The 21,240-nt window shown below is 35.7% G+C and overlaps 2 protein-coding genes across 2 annotated transcripts in view; one reads left to right on the top strand and one right to left on the bottom strand.

Moving 5' to 3' along the window:
* LOC126825132 (uncharacterized) overlaps positions 1-542 on the bottom strand; it is a 67,198-nt gene extending 66,656 nt beyond the window's left edge. Inside the window, exon 1 of the mRNA XM_056101591.1 lies at positions 388-542. Within this exon, the coding sequence (XP_055957566.1) occupies positions 388-531 (144 nt within the window). The 5' untranslated portion in view covers positions 532-542. The remainder of the gene's footprint in view (positions 1-387) is intronic.
* A 333-nt stretch (positions 543-875) lies between these two features.
* LOC126825167 (CDP-diacylglycerol--inositol 3-phosphatidyltransferase) lies at positions 876-12,943 on the top strand. The gene is made up of 6 exons (XM_050554673.2): positions 876-1,028; positions 2,753-2,887; positions 4,580-4,733; positions 6,162-6,243; positions 7,861-7,942; positions 8,758-12,943. The coding sequence occupies exons 1-6, from the start codon at positions 989-991 to the stop codon at positions 8,931-8,933; spliced, it is 669 nt and encodes a 222-aa protein (XP_050410630.1). The 5' UTR covers positions 876-988; the 3' UTR covers positions 8,934-12,943.
* Positions 12,944-21,240: the final 8,297 nt, after the last annotated feature.

The raw sequence follows: 21,240 nt of genomic DNA on the forward strand, positions 1-21,240 counted from the left end.
AGGTCACTTTTGTCCTTCCTTATCCAGACCGAATATTCGTTCAAAATGTCATATAAAACTTGTCTGGATAAACTTACCAATATGAACCGGAACTTATTCAACATGGGAGTTAACTCTGAAAACCCCGATTTAAAAAATTTGTTGACGAAATGCTTGCCTTTTTAAAAAAAAATTTACGCGAATTTTAAGAAAGAAAGCAAATAAAAAGGAACAAAAATTGTGCACAAAGTATACAAATTTGTCCGAAGGGTTACTGAATAACAGAAAAAAAATTAATAAGCACACGTATAAGTAAAATCTACGCTGGGGTCCTATCAAAACACAACAAAAACAAATGAAAAACCGATTTGACGGTAAACGAAGTGGGTCACTTGTCGTCTTACTAACCTGTGACGGTGAAAGATTTGATGGTAAAATTGAATCATAAACTGTAAAGAAACTGTCTTGGTCCGAATTTCTTAAAGTTGAACCTAATAAAAATGCATATTTATCACATTCGACGGGTCCACATTCATCCATTTCGTTACGCATCCATTTTTGGGGACCGTCTCTAAGCAAGCGATGAGCTCGCCAGGTGGCGCTTTCAAAGTTAATTATGGTGCGTCCTGAGAAATGGCTTCGATCGGTAAATCACTGTTTGTGAGTGTATCTTTTAGATAACTGACCGATAACAAGTATAAGAAATTCTGACAGAGAATTTAACAGGTATAGAAACACAACTAAACACAAGTACAGTGGAAAATAAAAAAAATTAAAGACAAGGGTGCCTGTTCGTTTTACGTGTTCGATTGAGTGTCTGGGTATTCCTGATCAAGGAAAGATAACTCGCAATTAAATTATTTTTGTCTGGTATAATCTTGTCTTTATTGATCTGGAAGTCGTGACGAAAAATAAATTACGAGGCGTTTTATTTATGACTCAGTCTGCCTCAAAATAAAGCGCTATTTTTACAAATTTACCATATTAGTTGTTTCTTGACGTTGTCAACATGGCAGAGAACATTTTTTTGTTTGTTCCTAATATTATTGGTAAGTAAAGAATGATAATGATATCATTACATATTTTACATAATAATTAGAGAGAGAGAGAGAGAGAAATGGAGTTTAACGTCCACTCGACACAAACTAGGTCATTTCGGGATTAATATATGCTTTAATTTTATTTCAATAATTCGCTTGTGCATAAGGGTCTTTAGCAGTGGGAGGAAACCGGAGGACCTGCTGAAAACCCACGAGGTTGGACAGGCGACCCTACTCCTTGTCACATACGCCAGGGATTCGAAACCACGCCAGTTGACTCAATGACAGACTTTATGATACAACGTGCACACGCTAACCATTCAGCCATCCAACCCCCCATAAATAATTAGAGAAGATTTTATTGTACGAAACATCCATTATTAAGTATTAAGAGAGTGACAGAGAAATGGGGTTTAAAGACCACTCGACAAAAACTCAGTAATTTCGGAACTAACATATGGTTCAATTTTATTTCAATAATTCGCTTGCCTGTAGGGGTCTTTAGCAGTGGGAGGAAACCAGAGAACCCAGAGAAAACCCACGAGGTTGAACAGACGACCCTACATCTTGTCACGTAAAACCGGGGAATCGAAACCAATGTAGTTGACTTTGACTCAATGACAGACCTTGTGATATAGTGCGTATTAAGTATTCAGCATCCAATATACTCTAAGCGAATGCAAGTTGTTTTGTAACTTGGCTGTTTCGTACTTAGTTCATCTGTACCCCACATGAGTGTTGGTTTTGATCAAATCGTTTCACCTTTATTTCAATTTCTTTCAACTGATTTCAACAACATATGAAAAGGTACAAATCAATTTGATGTACGAAGTGAAGTACGAAACGGTTCATGTTAGGTACAAATGAACTAAGTACAAAACAGCCAGGATTCGAAACAGCCTGCACCCCATGCAAACATGTACAAATAATAACAACATGACAAATGACATGTATACTAGTATACATTTACAAACAAAACAAATGTTAATTTTTTTAATCAAGCCTACATTATTTTATTAAGACAAACACTATGTAATATATACACATTTACCTCAAAAAGGCCAATATAAATGACCATAAATATACATACAAGTGTATTTAAGAAATAAGCAAACAACAATGAAAAGACAAGAACAGTTAATATACAGTATTTTAAACCCTTGGTTTAAATGAGTTAAAATAAAAGCACTGATGGATTTTGCATGGATTGAACAGTGTTTCAAGTGTATATGGTAGACAGTTGTCAGAAAGTGTTGGATATATGTAAATTGTAGGGAGAGATTCGTAGACCGGGCATTCTAGTAAGAAATGTAATTCACTTTTAACTTTTTGTAAAGAACATTGGTTACATATAATTCTTTGGTTGGTTGGAATACTGTTATATCTTTCAATTTCGATTTAGGCCTATTTACGTGTATTAATATTAGGCCTTGTCACATTGATATTCATATTGATACTTTGTGTTTGTGTGCAATGCTATCATAATGTCTGTCTGACATTGAGTCAGCTGGTGTGGTATCAATTCCCCGGTTGTACGTGACAAGGAATAGGGTCACCGGTCCAATCTCGTGGGTTTTCTTCGGGTCCTCCGGTTTCCTCCCACTGCTGAAGACCCCTATGTGCATGTTAGTCCCAAAATGCTTATTGTGCAAGCTAAAGCTGGTTAGTATGACACCAAGATTCTAATTAAACAGTGATATACATTGTATGAATATTATTTTTATCTATTTCAGATTATTTCCGTATCTTCTTTGCATTTGTATCATTCTACTATATGCCTACAGATCATTATAGGGCAGCATTCTTCTATTTATTAAGTGGCTTTCTCGATGCTTTTGATGGCCATTTTGCCAGACTTTTAAACCAATGTAAGTTTATTTTTAACAATTCAATTTCAAGTGTGGTTTTTCATAAGTGAAGTATTTGAAAAATCATACACTCCAGTCCCATGTCACTTCTCTTTTGGGGTGGGGTTATCCACCGAACACTGTCTGGACAGTATCATCCATAATCCAGTACACAAGAGGTGTATCTTAGTGTTGAAAAATATTAGTCGAGACATGAGACTCCATTTCCAAAGACTGGGTGTCAGATACTCAACTGACAAAGATGTAGTTCAGGGGGAAGTATAGAGAGAGAAATGGGGTTTAACGTCCATTCGACACAAACTAGGTCATTTCGGGACTAGCATATGGTCGAACTTTATTTCAGTAATTCACTTGCGCATAGCAGTCTTTTTAGCAGTGGGATGAAACTGGAGGATGTGGAGAAAACCCACAGGTTTGGACAGGTAACCCTACTCCTTGGCTTATGCAAGCAGTGAATCGAAAGCACACCACTTGACCCAATTAGAGACCTTGTGATCCAACGCGCATGTGTTAACCATTCGGCCACCCAACCCCCCAGGGAAGTGTCGAAAGTCTGATGTATAATTGTACACCAGAATGTGTGCAAGCCTGGAAATAAGACGTTTCTTCCAGACATAGTCAGGCACAAATGCAGGCTTCGCTTTGTCAGGCACTATTCATATAGTGGATATGATTTTGTCTGACACAAAGACATGTACAATGTAGGCTATGTCTGTTTTCTACATTTTTATTGATATATTTAATACATTTCTGGCACAAAGTTAAAATTGTCAGGTATATGTACAACTTCAGGAGTACAATTAAGATCAATATTTCTAGACCTCTATGAAAGAAACTTTGTAGACTTTACAGGTTTAACAAATTCTAAGTAAGAGTTTTAATTGTCATGTACAGCTAAAATCGTTGTTTACAGGCCTTAATTACATTGTGTCATTGATTAAAGCAGCATTAGGTAAGATTAGATAGAGAACCAACAGTTCCAGGCCTTAATTACATTGTGTCATTGATTAAAGCAGCATTATGTAAGATATGATAAAGAACTGACAATTCCAGGCCTTAATTACATTGTGTCATTGATTAAAGCAGCGTTAGGTAAGATTAGATAAAGAGCTGACAGTTCCTGGCATTAATTACATTGTGTCATTGATTGAAGCAGCATTGGGTAAGATTAGATAAAGAACTGACAATTCCAGGCCTTAATTGGATGGGGATCACGTGGCTAAGTGGGTAGGACGCTGGCTCGCTAGCCTGGAGGTCGGGTGTTCGATCCCTGCATCGGCCGAGAAAGTCTATCCAGATTTCCCGGCATGGTTTCCCCTTGTCAGTAATGCAGGACGGAGGGCCTGACAAGGACAGCTGTCTAGTCGTTCGGATGGGACAAAAAAAACGAGGTCCCGTGTACATATTGGTGTGCACGTAAAAGATCCCTTGACAGTTGGAATTCGATATAAGAGCAGGCCGTAGTGCCGCTGCCCTGGCAAAATTTCCCTCATAGCACACTGTATGGCGTATGCCCGTCTTCATTAGCCCAGTTTAGGAGCAGAACAGTAGGACGTTAAACCCCATTTCATTTCATTTCATTTCTTAATTAGATTGTGTCAATGATTAAAGCAGCATTAGGTAAGATTAGATAAAGGCCTTAATTACATTTTGTCATTGATTAATATATTTATGATTTATTATATTTTTCAGCAAGTAAACTGGGTGCCATGTTGGATCAGCTGACCGATCGTATAACTACAATGTGTTTATGTGGGATATTGTGTTATTTCTACCCAAGTTATATCCTCTTCTTCCAGTTCAGTATGGCACTTGACATCTTTAGTCACTGGATTCATCTACACAGGTATATCATTAAAACAAAAATTTTCTTGGTTTTTGCTAAAGTTCAGTGATAACATTAGACCAAGCCTGGAAATAAGGCAACTGTCATAGACATTGTCAGACATAAAAATTAAAGATTTGTTGGGCATTATCCCTGAAGTGGCTGTGTTTTATCACAGATTTGTGTTTTTGATTACATGTCTGACACCAAATGTTCAAAATATCCATGTATGGGAATTCCCCCCCCCCCCCGTTCATGTTTTGGAAGCAGACCACCATTAATTTCCCTATTGACTTCAATGTTCATTCAGATCTCTTTGCCCAGCTTTAGCTTTTTCCTTTATTTTCGTTTGGCATAACAGACAGCAACAAATGACCATGTCTTTCTTTACTCCAAATTTTATATAAGGTTAACTACTGAAATTTTAAGACACACAGAAGTAGCATATTAAAAACATTGCCATGCAAAAGGGAGAAAGAGAGAATAGCTAGATATAGACAAAGTAAAAATCGTGGGTTACCGATATGATGATATTTAGTGGTGATCTGCCACTTTTTGCATTTAGTAATTACCTCCCTTGTTTTGAGTTATTTTCATTTCACTCTTGTGAACTAAATGAAGCTTGTACACACATGTCACTGCAGTCACCAGGACTGTACAGCCAGCCTCTGATTCCATTAACTTGATTTAAGAGAAATTTATTATTTTTGATTTCTAGGTTTCTAGTTTGTTAGTATATATGGTGCAGTTCCCTCCCTTGCACTTACTAATAAATGAAATGGAATGGTGTTTAACATCCTACTTTCTGCACTGATTAGGCCACTTACTAATAGAAAGGGTTCTTCAAATAAGGGGAGCTTGAGTGGCTGAATGGTTAATACATGCACGTTGGATCAGAAGGTCTGCCATTTGAGTCAAGTTGCCTGGTTTTGATTCCTCGCTTGTACATGACAAGGAGTAGGTTCACCTGTCCAACCTCATTGGATTTCTCTTGGTCCTCTGGTTTCCTCCCATTGCTAAAGAACCCTACGCGCAAACGAATTATTGAAATAAAATTAAACCATAGGTTAATCCCTAAATGACCTTGTTTGTGTCGAGGAGTGGATGTTAAACCCCATTTCTCTGTCTCTCTCTTAATACTTAAAGTAGCTAAGCCTCTAACTCAATACCATCCAAAGTCTTACACATTGAAAACACGAATTATTTGTCAATTCAATTCAAATCAACATTAATGTTGTGATCTTACCGGAAAAAAGTAGACTTCTTATATCCAATATTTAAGATAAAATAAACATTTTACCATTGGTACACGAATCGTGTACCATAGTCAATTTCAGCGTCATTTGTAAGAAGTGACCAGAAAGAACGAGGCTATACATTGCACCATTTACAGGTTTCAGTGATAATTTTTTGTTCTTAAAATCTATAAAAGTTTAATTTATTTTTCAGTTCTTTAATGATTGGTAAGGACAATCATAAACATATTGACTTGTCAGAGAATTTTATTCTACGTCATTACTACACAAACAGGGTAAGTTAAATTATTTTTAAATTATTACATACAAATAGGATAAGTTAAATTATTGTTATATTATGACACAAATAGAATAAGTTAAATTACTCTTACATTATTACACAAATACTGAAATGGACAAGTTAAATTATTGTTTAATTATTGCACAAATAGGACAAGTTAAATTGTTGTTAAATTATTGTACAAATAGGATAAGTTAAATTATTGTTAGAATAAGTTATTCTTAAATTATTACACAAATAGGAGAAGTTAAATTACTCTTACATTATTACACAAATGGATAATTTGAATTATTTTTAAATTATTACACACAAATAGGATAAGTATATTATTGTTAGGATAAGTTATTCTTACATTACTACACAAATAGGATAAGTTAAATTATTGTTAAATTATTACACAAATAGGATAAGTTAAATTATTGTACAAATAGGATAAGTTAGATTATTGTTACATTATTACACACAAATAGGATAAGTTAAATTATTGTTAAATTATTACACACAAATAGGTTAAGTTAAATTATTCTTACATATTACACAAATAGGATAAGTTAAATTATTGTACAAATAGGATAAGTTAGATTATTGTTACATTATTACACACAAATAGGATCAGTTAAATTATTCTTACATTATCACACACAAATAGGTTAAGTTAAATTATTCTTACATATTAGTACACAAATAGGATAAGTTCAAATATTTTTACATTATAACACAAATGGGATAAGTTAAATTATTGTTACATTATTACACACAAATAGGATAAGTTAGATTATTGTTACATTATTACACACAAATAGGATAAGTTAAATTATTCTTACATAATCACACACAAATAGGTTAAGTTAAATTATTCTTACATATTACACAAATAGGATAAGTTCAAATATTTTTACATTATAACACAAATGGGATAAGTTAAATTATTGTTACATTATTACACACAAATAGGACAAGTTAAATTATTGTTACATTATTACATACAAATAGGACAAGTTGAATTATTGTTAAATTATTACATACAAATAGGATAGTTAAATTATTGTTACATTATTACACACAAATAGGACAAGTTAAATTATTGTTACATTATTACACACAATTAGGACAAGTTCAATTATTGTTAAATTATTACATACAAATAGGACAAGTTAAATTATTGTTACATTATTACATACAAATAGGACAAGTTAAATTATTGTTACATTATTACATACAAATAGGACAAGTTAAATTATTGTTACATTATTACATACAAATAGGACAAGTTAAATTATTGTTACATTATTACATACAAATAGGATAAGTTCAAATATTTTTACATTATAACACAAATGGGATAAGTTAAATTATTGTTACATTATTACATACAAATAGGATATATTAAATTGCCAGTCATTTATGTTCTCTAATAACATAAAATGTATATGAGACTGCCCTTCGAGGATAAAATCCAAGACATCAACAAAAACAACCTGATGTTCTAAAAATAAAACACCCCATTTTAAACAGCCTTTTCAAGATTGTTGCTTTGGGATTATTTTCATGAAGCAAGGTAAAGGATGAGAGGTATAATAGTGTACCGATAATATTGATAATTGTATTTCAGAAAATATTGTTTGTGATGTGTTCAGCCAATGAATTGTTTTTCTGTTTGCTCTACCTTCGTCATTTCACCATCGGACCAGTTTGTAAGTTTTCATTTATTCTAACTTCTTTGGAGAGACAATTGTTTAAAGCTATGTTCAAGTTTATGGTTTTGCCTGTCAGCTGTCTAATTGAGCTGCTTGGCATCCCTCCCTCTCTAAAGAACTGTCTCTAATAGAAGAAAAATAAAAGATAAGAAACATTATTTGAACAAAATTATCTCCCTTCATTATCGATTGAATGTTCTATAATTGAATTCCCTCAATCCCCAAAATACTGCATAATAAAATATCTTAACCAACCATGAAAGCTGAAAAATATTGGTTGTGTTTAATTACGCCACAGTTCTAATCACACCAGCACCTTAGTTGTTGGAACTGACAGAACTGTTACAGGCTTGAATTGTGTGTCAATTCGGGATGTTACAGACTGTTGATCGAGTATCCACAACAAATCTTCCTTCAATAAATGTTGTACTGGAGAGCATTATTTGTCCAATTATAAAACTGGAACTATATATATTATTGGTCGCGTGTTCGATCCCTGCATTGGTCAAGAAAGTTCATTGGGATTTTCCGACACGGTTTGTTCATGTCAGTGGTGCAGGATGGGGAGTCTGACAACTTGTCAGTGACAAGTACAGCTGTATAGTCCTTCCCGTGTATACATTGGTGTGCACGTAAAAGATCCCTTGGCAGTTGGAATTCGATATAAGAGTAGGCCCTGGCAAAATTTCACTCATAGCACACTTTATGGCGTTTGCCCGTCCTCATTATCCCAGTCAGGAGCAAAACAGTAGAACGTTAAACTCCCATTTTATTACATTTCATTTATATATATTATTAATTGTATTTTACAGTGCCATTGGGTCCGCTGTCTATTGGTTTGTGGACGTTACTTCTGTATATTGCTGCTCCAATAGCTTTTGCTAAGATGGCTATTAGTGGTGTTCATTTGGTCATAGCTTGTCAGAACATGGCTTCAATTGATATTGCGGAGCGAGAGAAGGCAGCAAGGGAAGGAAAGAACAAATAAAGTTATATATGAGAAAGGAGAAGAACAAAACACAAGTTGTAGAAGAGATCAAGCAGAGTTTGAAACGACATCTTTCTAATGTTTATTTGAACATCAGACAATTATGATGAGTAGTAATAATAATACTAATGATTTTCAGGTGGGTTGGGTGGCCGAATGGTTAAATGCGTGCGCTTGGGATCATAAGGTTTGTCATTGAGTCATGTGGCATGTGTTCGATTCCCACTTGTACGTGACAAAGAGTAGGGTCACCTGTCCAACCTCATGGGTTTTTTCTGGGTCCTCCGATTTCCTCTCACTGCTAAAGACTCCTATACGCAAGCAAATTATTGAAGTAACTGAACCATATGTTTATCCCGAAATGACCTAGTTTGTGTCAAGTGGACATTACACCCCATTTCTCTCTCTCTCTCTTACTAATAATTTTCAAAGGGTAGAAAATTGGCCCAGATGGCCGGCCTCACTTTTTACCCTTTATAAACAGTAAAAAAAAACAGATTAATGTTGTGATAAATATATAACTAGTGGTTATCAACTAGAAGGGTGAGTTACAAGCAGGGATGCTACTTCACCTGTATTTCTGGACATATCGTATGCGATTTTCCAAACGTCCCACCGGAAATATGCAGCGGAAATCAGACTTATTATATGGTGAATAATATTCAAAACTCCATAATATATTGATTGTACTGAGTGTATAACTACTACTCATCTCGATTATCGTTGATAATAGGCTGGATTAATTAGGTAATAAATGTAATTAAACATACATTATGCAAGAGCTAAATCTGCCTACTGCAGGTTTTTCTTTAGGCCTGAAATGTTTTCTAAATTATTAATTAGACATTAATTAACTTATCCAGGCCATAATCAACTCTCGATGGCAAATGATTTCTCCGATATTAAACAGATGAGAACGGTTCAGCCATATTTTGATTTAGTTTAAAATGGAGGAGCGAGACTTAGATTCGAACAATCAGTACGGTGGTTGAAATTATTTCACACGTCTTGTCAAACCTTCAAAGGCTAATATCTTCACTCGCAATAGAGTAATTTGAACAAAATTTTCAAATTATTCATTTTACGTTATGTATTTTTAAACTATTGTAGCAAGAATGGCTAGCTCTTTATCTAAATCTTACATAATGTATATTTAAGTGATCAACTTGTAAATTACAAGATCTAATATTTAGAAAGAAGTGATCAATAAATTAACATGAAAGTTGAAAACTATTTACAAGGACTAAGATATGAAAATGTATTTGAATCATACTTGTTTATTGTAATTATATAAAGATATAAATGTATTTTTGAATCGTCAATTTTAATTCCCTATGAGTCTTTGTATTGCTGTTATATTTTCTTATAGTCTTGCAATTGTTATAAAGTGTCTTTGAAAGGCATTTATTGAACGCAATATATAATAAACAGACAACTTTATGGATGACATTCACTAGGTTTATTAACTGCAACGTTTCATCGAGGATACTCTCACCGTTATCAAGCAATGATACAACCAAACATGTTATAAAATAGAAATGAATTCTTTTAACTTGGATGTAACTTTAATCAGTGTGTTCATTAAAGTAAGAGCACATACTATTACACACACTGTTTAGATTAGATATTTCAACTGTTTTGACTGGTTATTTGGCAATCAAATTACAACTCTATATGCTATTTGTGTTTCATTTAGCCCTTTAAACATCTGTGGATGTGTTTAGGAATTGCACATTCTGGGCTTATGGCGACAGCATAATAGTACCTTTGACATCAAAGGTTGGGATAAACAAATCCTCTCAAAAGATATTGAGCAATTTTAATTTTGATTGGAGTCATCCAATCACAAACTGCACATTACTGAAAGCTAATAAGAGTCCGCTGAAGTGCAATAAATGATATTGTAAATTTTACTCTCAAAGATAATGTCAAAAATTGTTAGATGTAATTTACACTAATTGTATGGTTATATGTAATTTACACTAATTGTATGGTTTAAATTACATTAACCTCACTAATTGTATGGTTGGATGTAATTAACACTAATTGTATGGTTAGATGTAATTTACACTAATTGTATGGTTTAAATTACATCTAACCATACAATTAGTGTAAATTACATATGTAATTTACACTAATTATATGGTTAGATGTAATTTACACTAATTGTATGGTTAGATGTAAACACTAATTGTATGTTTATATGTAATTTACACTAATTGTCTGGTTAGACTAATTGTTTGGTTACACTAATTGTCTGGTTAGATGTAATTTACACTAATTGTCTGGTTAGATGTAATTTACACTAATTGTATGTTTATATGTAATTTACACTAATTGTATGGTTAGATATGATTCACACTAATTGAAATATTCATATGAATGCGAAAGTTTATTTGAAATGGATTTAAGAGTTAAGTATATGTTTAGAAAATAAATCAAAATTAAAAACATATATTTATTTATTGCATATTTAGAATAACTAATCTGTAAACTAATATCTTGAAATATAGTTTTTGTTATGAAAAGTTGATTCTGAAACAGATACTCAACAAGTGTATCTTAACTTATATATATCATCGTTATTAGACTAGCACTAGTTGTCTTTACTGATAAGGGGGATTGGATGGCTGAATGGTTAGCGTGTGCGCTCTGTATCATAAAGTCTGTCATTGAGTCAGCTGGCGTGGTTTCGATTCCCTGGTTGTACGTGACAAGGAGTAGGGTTGCCTGTCCAACCTCGTGGGTTTTCTCCGGGTCCTCCTACTGCTAAAGACCCCTATGCGCAAGCGAATTATTTTAAAAAAATTAAGCCATGCGTTAGTCCCGAAATGACCTAGTTTATGTCAAGTGGACGTTAAACCCCATTTCTCTCTCTCTCTTTATTAATAAAACAATTACATTTGTTTCTAACTTCTGTAATGTTCCAACATTTCAGGCAACCTCAACTAAATAAATTGTTGGAGGTGTGAGATGACAAGTGACAGCTACTTAAATTGTTTAAATTGTTTCAATGGCATTTAGTAATTGAACTGGAGTATACAGATCACAATTCTATGGAATACAATTACTGAGCGGTGTTTCGGCTCAGCTTCTCTAGCCTAGTCAAAACGTCGCTCAATAATAAGCATTAAAATACAGATGTGACGTCATCCTTTGATGTTGGAGTACCATTATTTCATAATGATTGTACCGGCAATGTGCTAAGCGTAACTTAGTAAAATATTGAACTCGAGTGACGTATTTCATTACAAAGCATGTGCAAGTGTCTGTATTTTAAGTTGTTTAATGGTCTCGAGCTTAAGACATTGCATAATATATTGTAAAAACATTCGGGCCTCACGGCCCTCATGTTGTTACAATATATTACTTAATGTCTCGCTCTCGACCACTAAACCACACGTAATTGTATTCCATAGAATTCTGACCTGCATACTGACAGCAACTAGTCTTCTTAGTAGTCTTTCACATTTTGAGCTTGTGATTTTAGCTATCACTCAGGATGCAAAGGATAACTTTCACAATAATCCCATACTCACAATTTCAGGATGATTACTTACCAATAATCAAAATTCATAATATAAGATTTTTCATTTAATATTTATACTGCCAATATCATTATTCATCATTATTTATTTTTAACATAAAATTAAACATCTAGAGCTTGTATTTATTGTAAGCATTTATTAATATTTTCAACAAAAGTACACCTTTGCCATATTTTATTAGTCTCCTATCAATGAGATTAGTCCCCTGTCAATCCAATTTTTCGACAATAACAAGATTCACCCAAAACTATTTTATATAGGGCTCCCATATACCCATCCTTCTACCTTTAATGCAATGGTTGTTTAAGGGGATGTTTTGTTTTTTTAAAAGAATAACTTGTTGGCATTGTGTTTTATCATTTGTTTAAATAACAATTCCATCACCTAATTTATTTTTATTTTATATCGTATTATCCAGTTACTGTACCTATTGTTATATGTATATAAATTAATAAATATAAACATGAGAAATTGTTTTTATTGGGAAGAATGATTCTGAGTCATACATATATATAATAATAAAACTGAGGCTTCACTATAAAGCTAGAGCAGTGGTGGGCAAACTACGGTCCACGAGCCAAATCGGGCTCCGGAAGCCTTATCATCCGACCCGCCAGACCCTTTCACTACATCTGGCCTTTAACCTAAAAAGTTTGCCCACCACTGGTCTAGGGGGTTGGGTGACCGAATGGTTTAATGTGTGCCTGTTTAGGTGGTCGAATGTTTAACGTGTGCATGTTTGGATGACCGAATGGTTTAATTCATGCACTTTAGATCACAAGATCTGTCATTGAGTAGAGTGGCATGGTTTCGATTCCTTGCTGTTACATGACAAGGTATAGGGTTGCATGTCGAACCTCATGGGTTTTCTCCGATTCCTCTTGTTTCCTCCCACAGCTACAGGGCCCTACTCACAAGCGATTTATTAAAATGAAATTAAAACAATGTGTTGGTGCCAAAATGACCTAGTTTTTGTTGGGGGACATTAAACTCCATTTCTTCGCTCTCCCCTCACCAAAGAGCGGGGGATTGGGTGGCCGAATGGTTAGCACGTGCGTGCTGTATCATAAAGCCTGTCATTGAGTCAACTGGCGTGGTTTCGAATTCCCGGTTGTACGTGACAAGGAGTAGGGTCGCCTGTCCAACCTCGTGGATTATCTCCGGGTCCTCCGGTTTCCTCCCACTGCTAAAGACCTCTACGCGCAAGCGAATTATTGAAATAAAATTAAACCATATGTTAGTCCCAAAATGACCTAGTTTGTGTCGAGAGGACGTTAAACCCCATTTCTCTCTCTCTCTCTCACCAAAGAGCTGAATTTAGCTTCACTGACTAACATCAACTAATAGCATGAACCTTATATAATTTACACTAGACCTTGCATGGAGTCTGTGCATGTTCTTAATATTGCCTTCAAACCCAAATTACCTCCCATGTTACAAGCACTGTACGTGTATTATTTCTAATACCAATTATCATTCTCATTTGAGGAATCTCTGTAGCATTAGTATGGCCATATGAAGTACAGGGTATGTTTTCGTCAAGTTTCCCGTGAATCTGTTCCTGCTGTTTATTTCAAGGTTAAATGACCTCAACTGCTAACCCTTATATAGCCACTAATATAGCTTCATTCTGATATCCTTTAATCCCTGAAAGTTCCATGGTGCGTTTATCATTCCAAATGATTTTACCATTGTGAACCTGTTTTATAACATACTGAGACGCATTGAAAACACGCCAGTGATTTAACTGGAGGTGCTTACTTGCAGCGTGGACGGACACACCTCACACAAATCTCTATAGAATTCTATAGAAAACTACACTGATATGCTATAGGACTTGTTGCGATGGGATCGCGTTCAATGAAATTCCGTATCGCTTAATGCAACTTAAATAATATATGGTTATATGAAGTTCGGTCAGGTAGGTATAGTAGAAATAGACACTTCATTGCAATCCACATGAACAGATTATCTCGGTCTTCTTTGAAGGCCGTTTCATCCCCGCAATATGGGGTTCCCAAACCTTTTCAAGAAAACGTTTATCATTATAAAGTGACATATAAATAATATATATCAGATAATATATAACAACAGTATATAAATATTAATTGGCTCAACTGTAAAAAAAACAATCAAATACAATTCTCCAAATCCTGAAATTGTCTTTTAAAAAAGGTGAACAAATGTTATATGGCCTATAAAACATTACATTTCAATAAATACATTAAATACTTTAAGTCCTACAATACACTGGTCATTTTGAACAAAATAATTATATTTACAATACATCACATACAATTCTCTTTAATTTTAAAATAAATCATATTCAGCTAAAAAATTAAAACAACCCACAAACACATCTGTTGATTATCAAGCGGTCAACCTCTACCCGGGTTGTTTCCCCTATCACGCACTGGACACGTTTTATCTCTGTTAGAATTTTGATTGGTTAACTCCAAGAAAACTCTGACTCTAAAATGTCCGTTCAACACGCAATACTGTCTCAGAATACTGGACGCCAGAAACAGTAAACATATCCTGAGTTTTGTTTTAGAAGAAAGAAAATGACACGAAAGAAAGCTGTAAGTTTTATTTAACTAGCAAATATCAAAATTCATCGACTAATGATTATTTAAACGCATCGTTTATTGTTTTATTTATTTATTTATTTTTTTCTTAGGAATAAGGGAATATCTGTATGCGACAGCGTCTTTGATGCTGTGCGCACCAACGTGTTGAGGGGCGGAGAAAGCCCGCAAGATCCTTGTGATGAGGTCGACAAGCTTCTGGAAGGAGCACAAATGTCGTTACCACCGGCAACAGGGGATGATGAGCGTGAAAGCAAGTTATTTTGATTTGTTTGGTTTACCTCCAAAACAACAACAGATATATATTACTACCTTTTTGAGAGACCCTGGTGATGGTTTAGTTCTATTTATGACCCTAAAGACCGATCCAAGTGTGTCCAATAGCTATAGGTATGTTCAAATATTGTATACTGAAATGAAATGAAATGGTGTTTAACGTCCTACTTTTCTGCTCTGAATAGGGCTAATGAAGACGGGCATACGTCATACAGTGTGCCATGAGGGAAATTTTGCCCTGACAGGGGCACTACGGCCTACTCTTGTATCGAAGTCAAACTGTCAAGGGATCTTTTACGTGCACGCCAATGTGTACACGGGACCTCGGTTTTTGTCCCATATAGACAGCTGTCCTTGTCAGGCCCCCCGTCCTGCATCACAGACAAGGGGTGAACCACGCCGGAAAATCTGGATGAACTTTCTCGAACCGACCTCCAGGATAGCGAGCCAGCGTCTTACCCACTTAGTCACTGTGAACCCCAAAAAAATATTGTATACACCATTGATTATTGTTATAACTCATCAGTTGAAAAACACATATGGTCTCTAATCTATTATATTGGGGTTGGGTTGTTTTTTTTTGTTTTTTTTTTGTTTTTTTGTTTTTTTTGTTAAAGGGCCGTTGAACTTATTTACATCTATATTAAATCAATCAACTATTTGATTTCCATTTAAAAGTACTCGCGTCTCTTTAAAAATTGGAAGCTTGCTATCGTCACATATGGCCTCTAATGTATTATAATATTATTACACATATATGTACTGGACGTATCTATGTTAATATAATAAATTATTTAATTCCGTTGAAAAGTAGACGTGTCTCCCTAAATTTTGGAAGCTTTCAGTCGCCACATATGGCCACAGATCGCTAATGATCCCCCCCCCCCCCCCATGACTTTAAAGTCGTCTCTTAGACCGGTTCTACGTTTTTCCCACATTTTCGTTGGGTAGAACGCTTTTTACCACAGATGGAGCAACATGTGGCAACCACTTGCTCAAAAGCACGCTACCATGGGAGAGAGAGAGAAATACAATAGAAGTAAAGATAATACCCCCGTCAGACCTGGGTGGCGTCCTTACTTCGCTGCTACGACGACGGAAAGTGGTTTTAGAGCGCGTTAAGATCGCCATAAGCGTGGTGGAAACGACAGCTATCGTGATGTGGTCGCCAATGATCGCCGAGTCACGGCGTTTGCTTTGAGCATGTTCAAAACAAACGCCAAGGTTCTGCGATTTGAATTGGAAAGCTATAAGGATACGACTTTTTACAAGTTTTGTTATTTTTTGGGACATTTTCGCGCGTTGTGTTCACGTTTGCCGGCGACCTTGTGCATTTTCTGGTCGCCGTACGGTCGCAGCAGCACAGTGAGGACGCCACCCCGGTCTGACGGGGGCATAAATAAACATGTAATTTTCCGCCCTACTTTTCAACCTAACCAACCTCTCAACACCGTATCTTTCCGCCTCAAAATCACGAATATTCACCAGAACCTTGGCAGAAAAGTAAAAAACAAATCGCCATGCAAAAGGTGGGAAAAGGGAAAGGGAGACGAAGACTAAAAATAACTTTCGCCCTTCGGTGACCAATGTAGAAATATTTTTTGAGCCGTGTCCATATGGCATCTATCATATTCTAGGTCTGGGGCTGGGGAATGTGCTGGCCGTATTTATATTACTTTAATAATTTATTTATTTCCGTCGAAAAGTACTCACGTCTCTTTTCAGAGTTGGACACGTACACTCGTCACATATTGTCTCTATCATATTGTAGGTTTGGGGTGTGGGGGGGGGGGGGTGTTTTTGATATGGGTGACATTAAACGTGTTAATGTTATAGGAGAAATAATGACAAATTTATATGTTATAGGAGAAATAATGACAAATTTATAAGTTTATATTTTTCTTTCCAGGATAATGGCGTACAAAAAAAAAAAAAAAAAATACTTCCAGATACGCTTCGAATTTCGGAGGGAAAGCTGTTATTTGTACAGTCAACTCATTGACGAGTTAGAATTGTTTAAAATAAAAGTTGACTGGAATTATTCAAACACGTGTGTTTTGATGAACAGGCATAAATAAATAATTAATGGTAATAATTGACCAAACACAACGTAACAACACAGGGTGATTTTTATACGCCCGCAGGGAATTTTATTAAATAAAAGTTGACTGGAATTTCTAAAACACATGTTTGTTAATTTTTATTTTTAAAGCAATCGTCTTTGATCAACAGGAATAAATACAAGATTTGTTAGCCATTTAGTGGTAACTATTGACCAAAAAACACCAACAAAACAACATAGGGTGATTTTTATACGCCCACAGGGAAATATGGTCGTGTATTGCCGTCGCCCCCGTCCGCACGTCGGTACGTGGTCCACAATTTCTTGTAAACACTCTACAGACTACACTTATCATCTGATTGTTTTGACATTGATATATATTGTTTACATTAGTGAGATGAAGAATTTCAATAATTTCCGTTAATTTTTTTTTTGGAGTTATGACCCTTTGTTTCTGTTGATTACTTCCAGAGTAATGGCCCTTGTGTCACTTTGTTGACGTTCCAACGAGAAAAAGTTATCATTCGATCTGTATGAAATTTATATGCGTCATTTAGATTCGTAAAGCAAAGGAGCCTGTGTCCACACCAATGTGTACACTAGACCTAAGTTTGTCTTCCCATTTAAAGCAAATGAAATGAAATGAAATGGGGTTTAACGTCCTACTGTTCTGCTCCTATGTTAGGCTAATGAAGACGGGCATACGCCATATGATACAGTGTGCTATGAGGGATATTTTGCCCTCATATATATATCGAATTCCAACTGCCAAGGGATCTTTTACGTGCATTCCGATGTATACACGGGGCCTCGGTTTTTCGTCTCATCCGAAGGACTAGACAGCTGTCCTTGTCAGGCCCTCTGTTTTTAAAGCAGGTCGTCCACTCTGAAACGCTGACTAGGAGGAACCATGCCGGAAAACCTAAAAAGAACCTTGTCGGTCGACATCGGGCTTGGCCCCGGGGTCTCATGGGGGATGCTCGATGGTCAGTCCAGAACGTCCCGAATTGACAGAATTGCTATCGAGTGACGCGGAATACAGTCCTGTGACGTAGTTAAACACACCGAATATGTTTCAGATGCATGGTTGGCTGAGATATTTTCTGATGCAGTCGACGCATGCGTTGTAGCCCGACCCACCCCACCCCACCCCTTTTCTCTCAATGTCACAAGTTTGGGGATAGAAAGAATTCAATTTCGAAACGTTCAATCGAGTATCCCCATGGCTTCGCATTGAGCCACCACGCTGAATCCTACGAAATAATGAAGATAAACCGTCTTACTATAGTTTCATTGCGTCGCAGTATATATAGCTATTATCGGGATTTTTGTTTTCATTGTGAATCTGTTCTATTTGATTTTTTCTTTTCAAACAAATAGGGCATTTTAGCTTTGCTTTGGCTTTGCTTTTTCGGACACCGGCTTTTGTTTGAAATCACATATAATTTTAAAAGAAAGGTTATTTGTAACAACAAAGGGGGTTAGATTAGACCTAATAAAGATTAGCTCGTGGCTAGAGTTGGGTTAAAGGAGTTGGGCCAGGGTTTGGGGTTTCGGTTATCTTATATCATAACTACTGTATTTAAGAGGTAGGTTATATTTCTTCTTCTTCTTCAATATACAGAGTAGGGTTCGTCCGGAATTGGAATTTAAGACAGTTTCCTTTAAAAATTCAAACACAAAGTCGTGAATTTTTAAGAGAAAGTGACGCCATTCCGTAGGTTGTCAAGATCAAACTTTATATGGCATGGTTTTTATAGATGTGCGGTGCTCTCTTGAACCTTTTTCGGTGATATCATTACTCGAGAAACATGCTGCACAGAATCCAAATCTATAAAGGAGCATAACTCTGCACTGTTTTATCATAAAATACATGTAACAATTTTGGTCTCTAAATTAATGTTTTTGGAGTCATTCTTAAGTGGTTCTTTATACCATTTTCGGGGAATCCCCTACCCCAAAACCTATCGACGCGAACCCAAATTTACATATATTCGTAACTCTGCACTTGCACTTACTGGCTCCCCCTTGTCAGTGATGCAGTGATGAGGGAAATTTTGCCCGGACAGCGGCACTATGGCCTACTCTTATATCGAATTCCAACTGTCAAGGGATCTTTTACGTGCACGCCAATGTTTACACGGGTCCTCGGTTTTCCGTCCCATCCTAACGACTAAATATAAGTGTCCTCTAGCAATATGATATCAATACCATTGTTGATACATTATGAAAACCTTACTTCAGATACCAAAGGTCCTATATTATGATGAAGCAGTGCAGGGTAAAGCCTATTCGTAAATTTGGGTTCTCGGTCGCAGATTGGAGGGAGTAGGGGGTTCCCCTAAAAAGGTATACTAGACCAGTTAACACCATTAAGTATATTTTCATATAAAAGAACGATCCGAAAGCATTAATTTATATGTCCATTATACATTAATAGGGTCTTAAAAACCAACAGTTTAGATTTTTCGTGTACATTGGTTATAGGCAAATGTCAGCCATATTACACTTATAATAAACTGTGATTAGGTCTAATCGAGAGAGAGAGAGAAATGGGGTTTAACGTCCACTCGACACAAACCAGGTCATTTCGGGACTAACATATGGTTTAATTTTATTTCAATAATTCGCTTGCGCGTAGGGGTCTTTAGCAGTGGGAGGAAACCGGAGGACCCGGAGAAAACCCACGAGATTGGACAGGCGACCCTACTCCTTGTCACGTACAACCGGGGAATTGAAACCCCGCCAGTTGACTTAAAGGTCACCGGAAAAGCATCAATTTTTTTTTTAAATAATGCAAGTAATTATGTCAACATATCCTTTCCATAAGTATAACCCGAGCCCGAACGTCAATAATACCTGCAACAGGTAAATTTCAACATTAGTAATTTCCGCCGTTCTCCGTCGGTAGTCGGAACTTTCCGTCAATAAGCAATCCGTGACGTCATTTTAGTCCTTCTGCACATAGAAATATAGACTAGAATATGAGCAGAAGGACTAGAATTTCTCTTCATCAAACATTTAAATTACTGATTTCATATAATCATGGATTAAAGAGTTTTTGATTGATGAAAGGACTTAGTTACAGGAAGTAGATTGCAAAAAGAACAGTGTTCCCAATCTGGGGTTCAAAGTGATCAGTACGGGGCTAGAAGGGTGAAAAAGCGGGTCCGTGAAAAAAGATATCCAAGTAAATTAGATACGTAACACGTTTAAGATTTCGATTCAATTTTTTCGTTGGGTGACCTGATAATATATTGTCGTTCCTTTAGAGGTCTATACAGTGCATGACACACGTGCTGTACTTGATAATGGAAGGTCAATTTCATCTGTATGTTATTTTTATTAATCCAGACACCACATAATACAGCTTGGGACACTGGTCTCAATTTCAAGATATAGACTGACGGGTTTAGGGCTTTTAACCCAAAATTAAGCAGTTTTATTCTCCAAAATATAATCGAGTTTGGCCCTGTAAACATACATTATGCAAGAGCTAAATCTGCCTATTGCAGGTCTTTCCTTGGGCCTGAAATGTTATCTAAATTATTAATTAGACATTTATTAACATCTTATGTGTCTGATTTTCGATTTCCTGCTCAACGCTCATTTGTGATTTAATCAAAAAATGGATAATCGAGACTATGTGTTTTTATCGTACCAACTTTAGTAATGATGATCGGGGCTAGCCCTAACATTCAATCGCTAATATCTCGGTTCAGATTGGAGAAATTTGACTGAAATTTTCAGCATGTTCTCTTTACGTTATCTAGTTTTTAACTATTATAGCAAGAACTGTCATCTCTTTATCTAATCTCCATAACGTATCTTTA

Source organism: Patella vulgata, chromosome 6 (genome assembly GCF_932274485.2).
Source record: "Patella vulgata chromosome 6, xgPatVulg1.2, whole genome shotgun sequence".
Taxonomy (NCBI): Eukaryota; Metazoa; Mollusca; class Gastropoda; family Patellidae; genus Patella; species Patella vulgata.

Coding starts and splice junctions, on each gene's coding strand:
- LOC126825167 (XM_050554673.2), top strand. CDS start 989: ATGGCAGAGAACATTTTTTTGTTTGTTCCTAATATTATTG. Junction 1,029..2,752: donor GTTTGTTCCTAATATTATTG/GTAAGTAAAGAA, acceptor TATCTATTTCAG/ATTATTTCCGTATCTTCTTT. Junction 4,734..6,161: donor CACTGGATTCATCTACACAG/GTATATCATTAA, acceptor TTTATTTTTCAG/TTCTTTAATGATTGGTAAGG.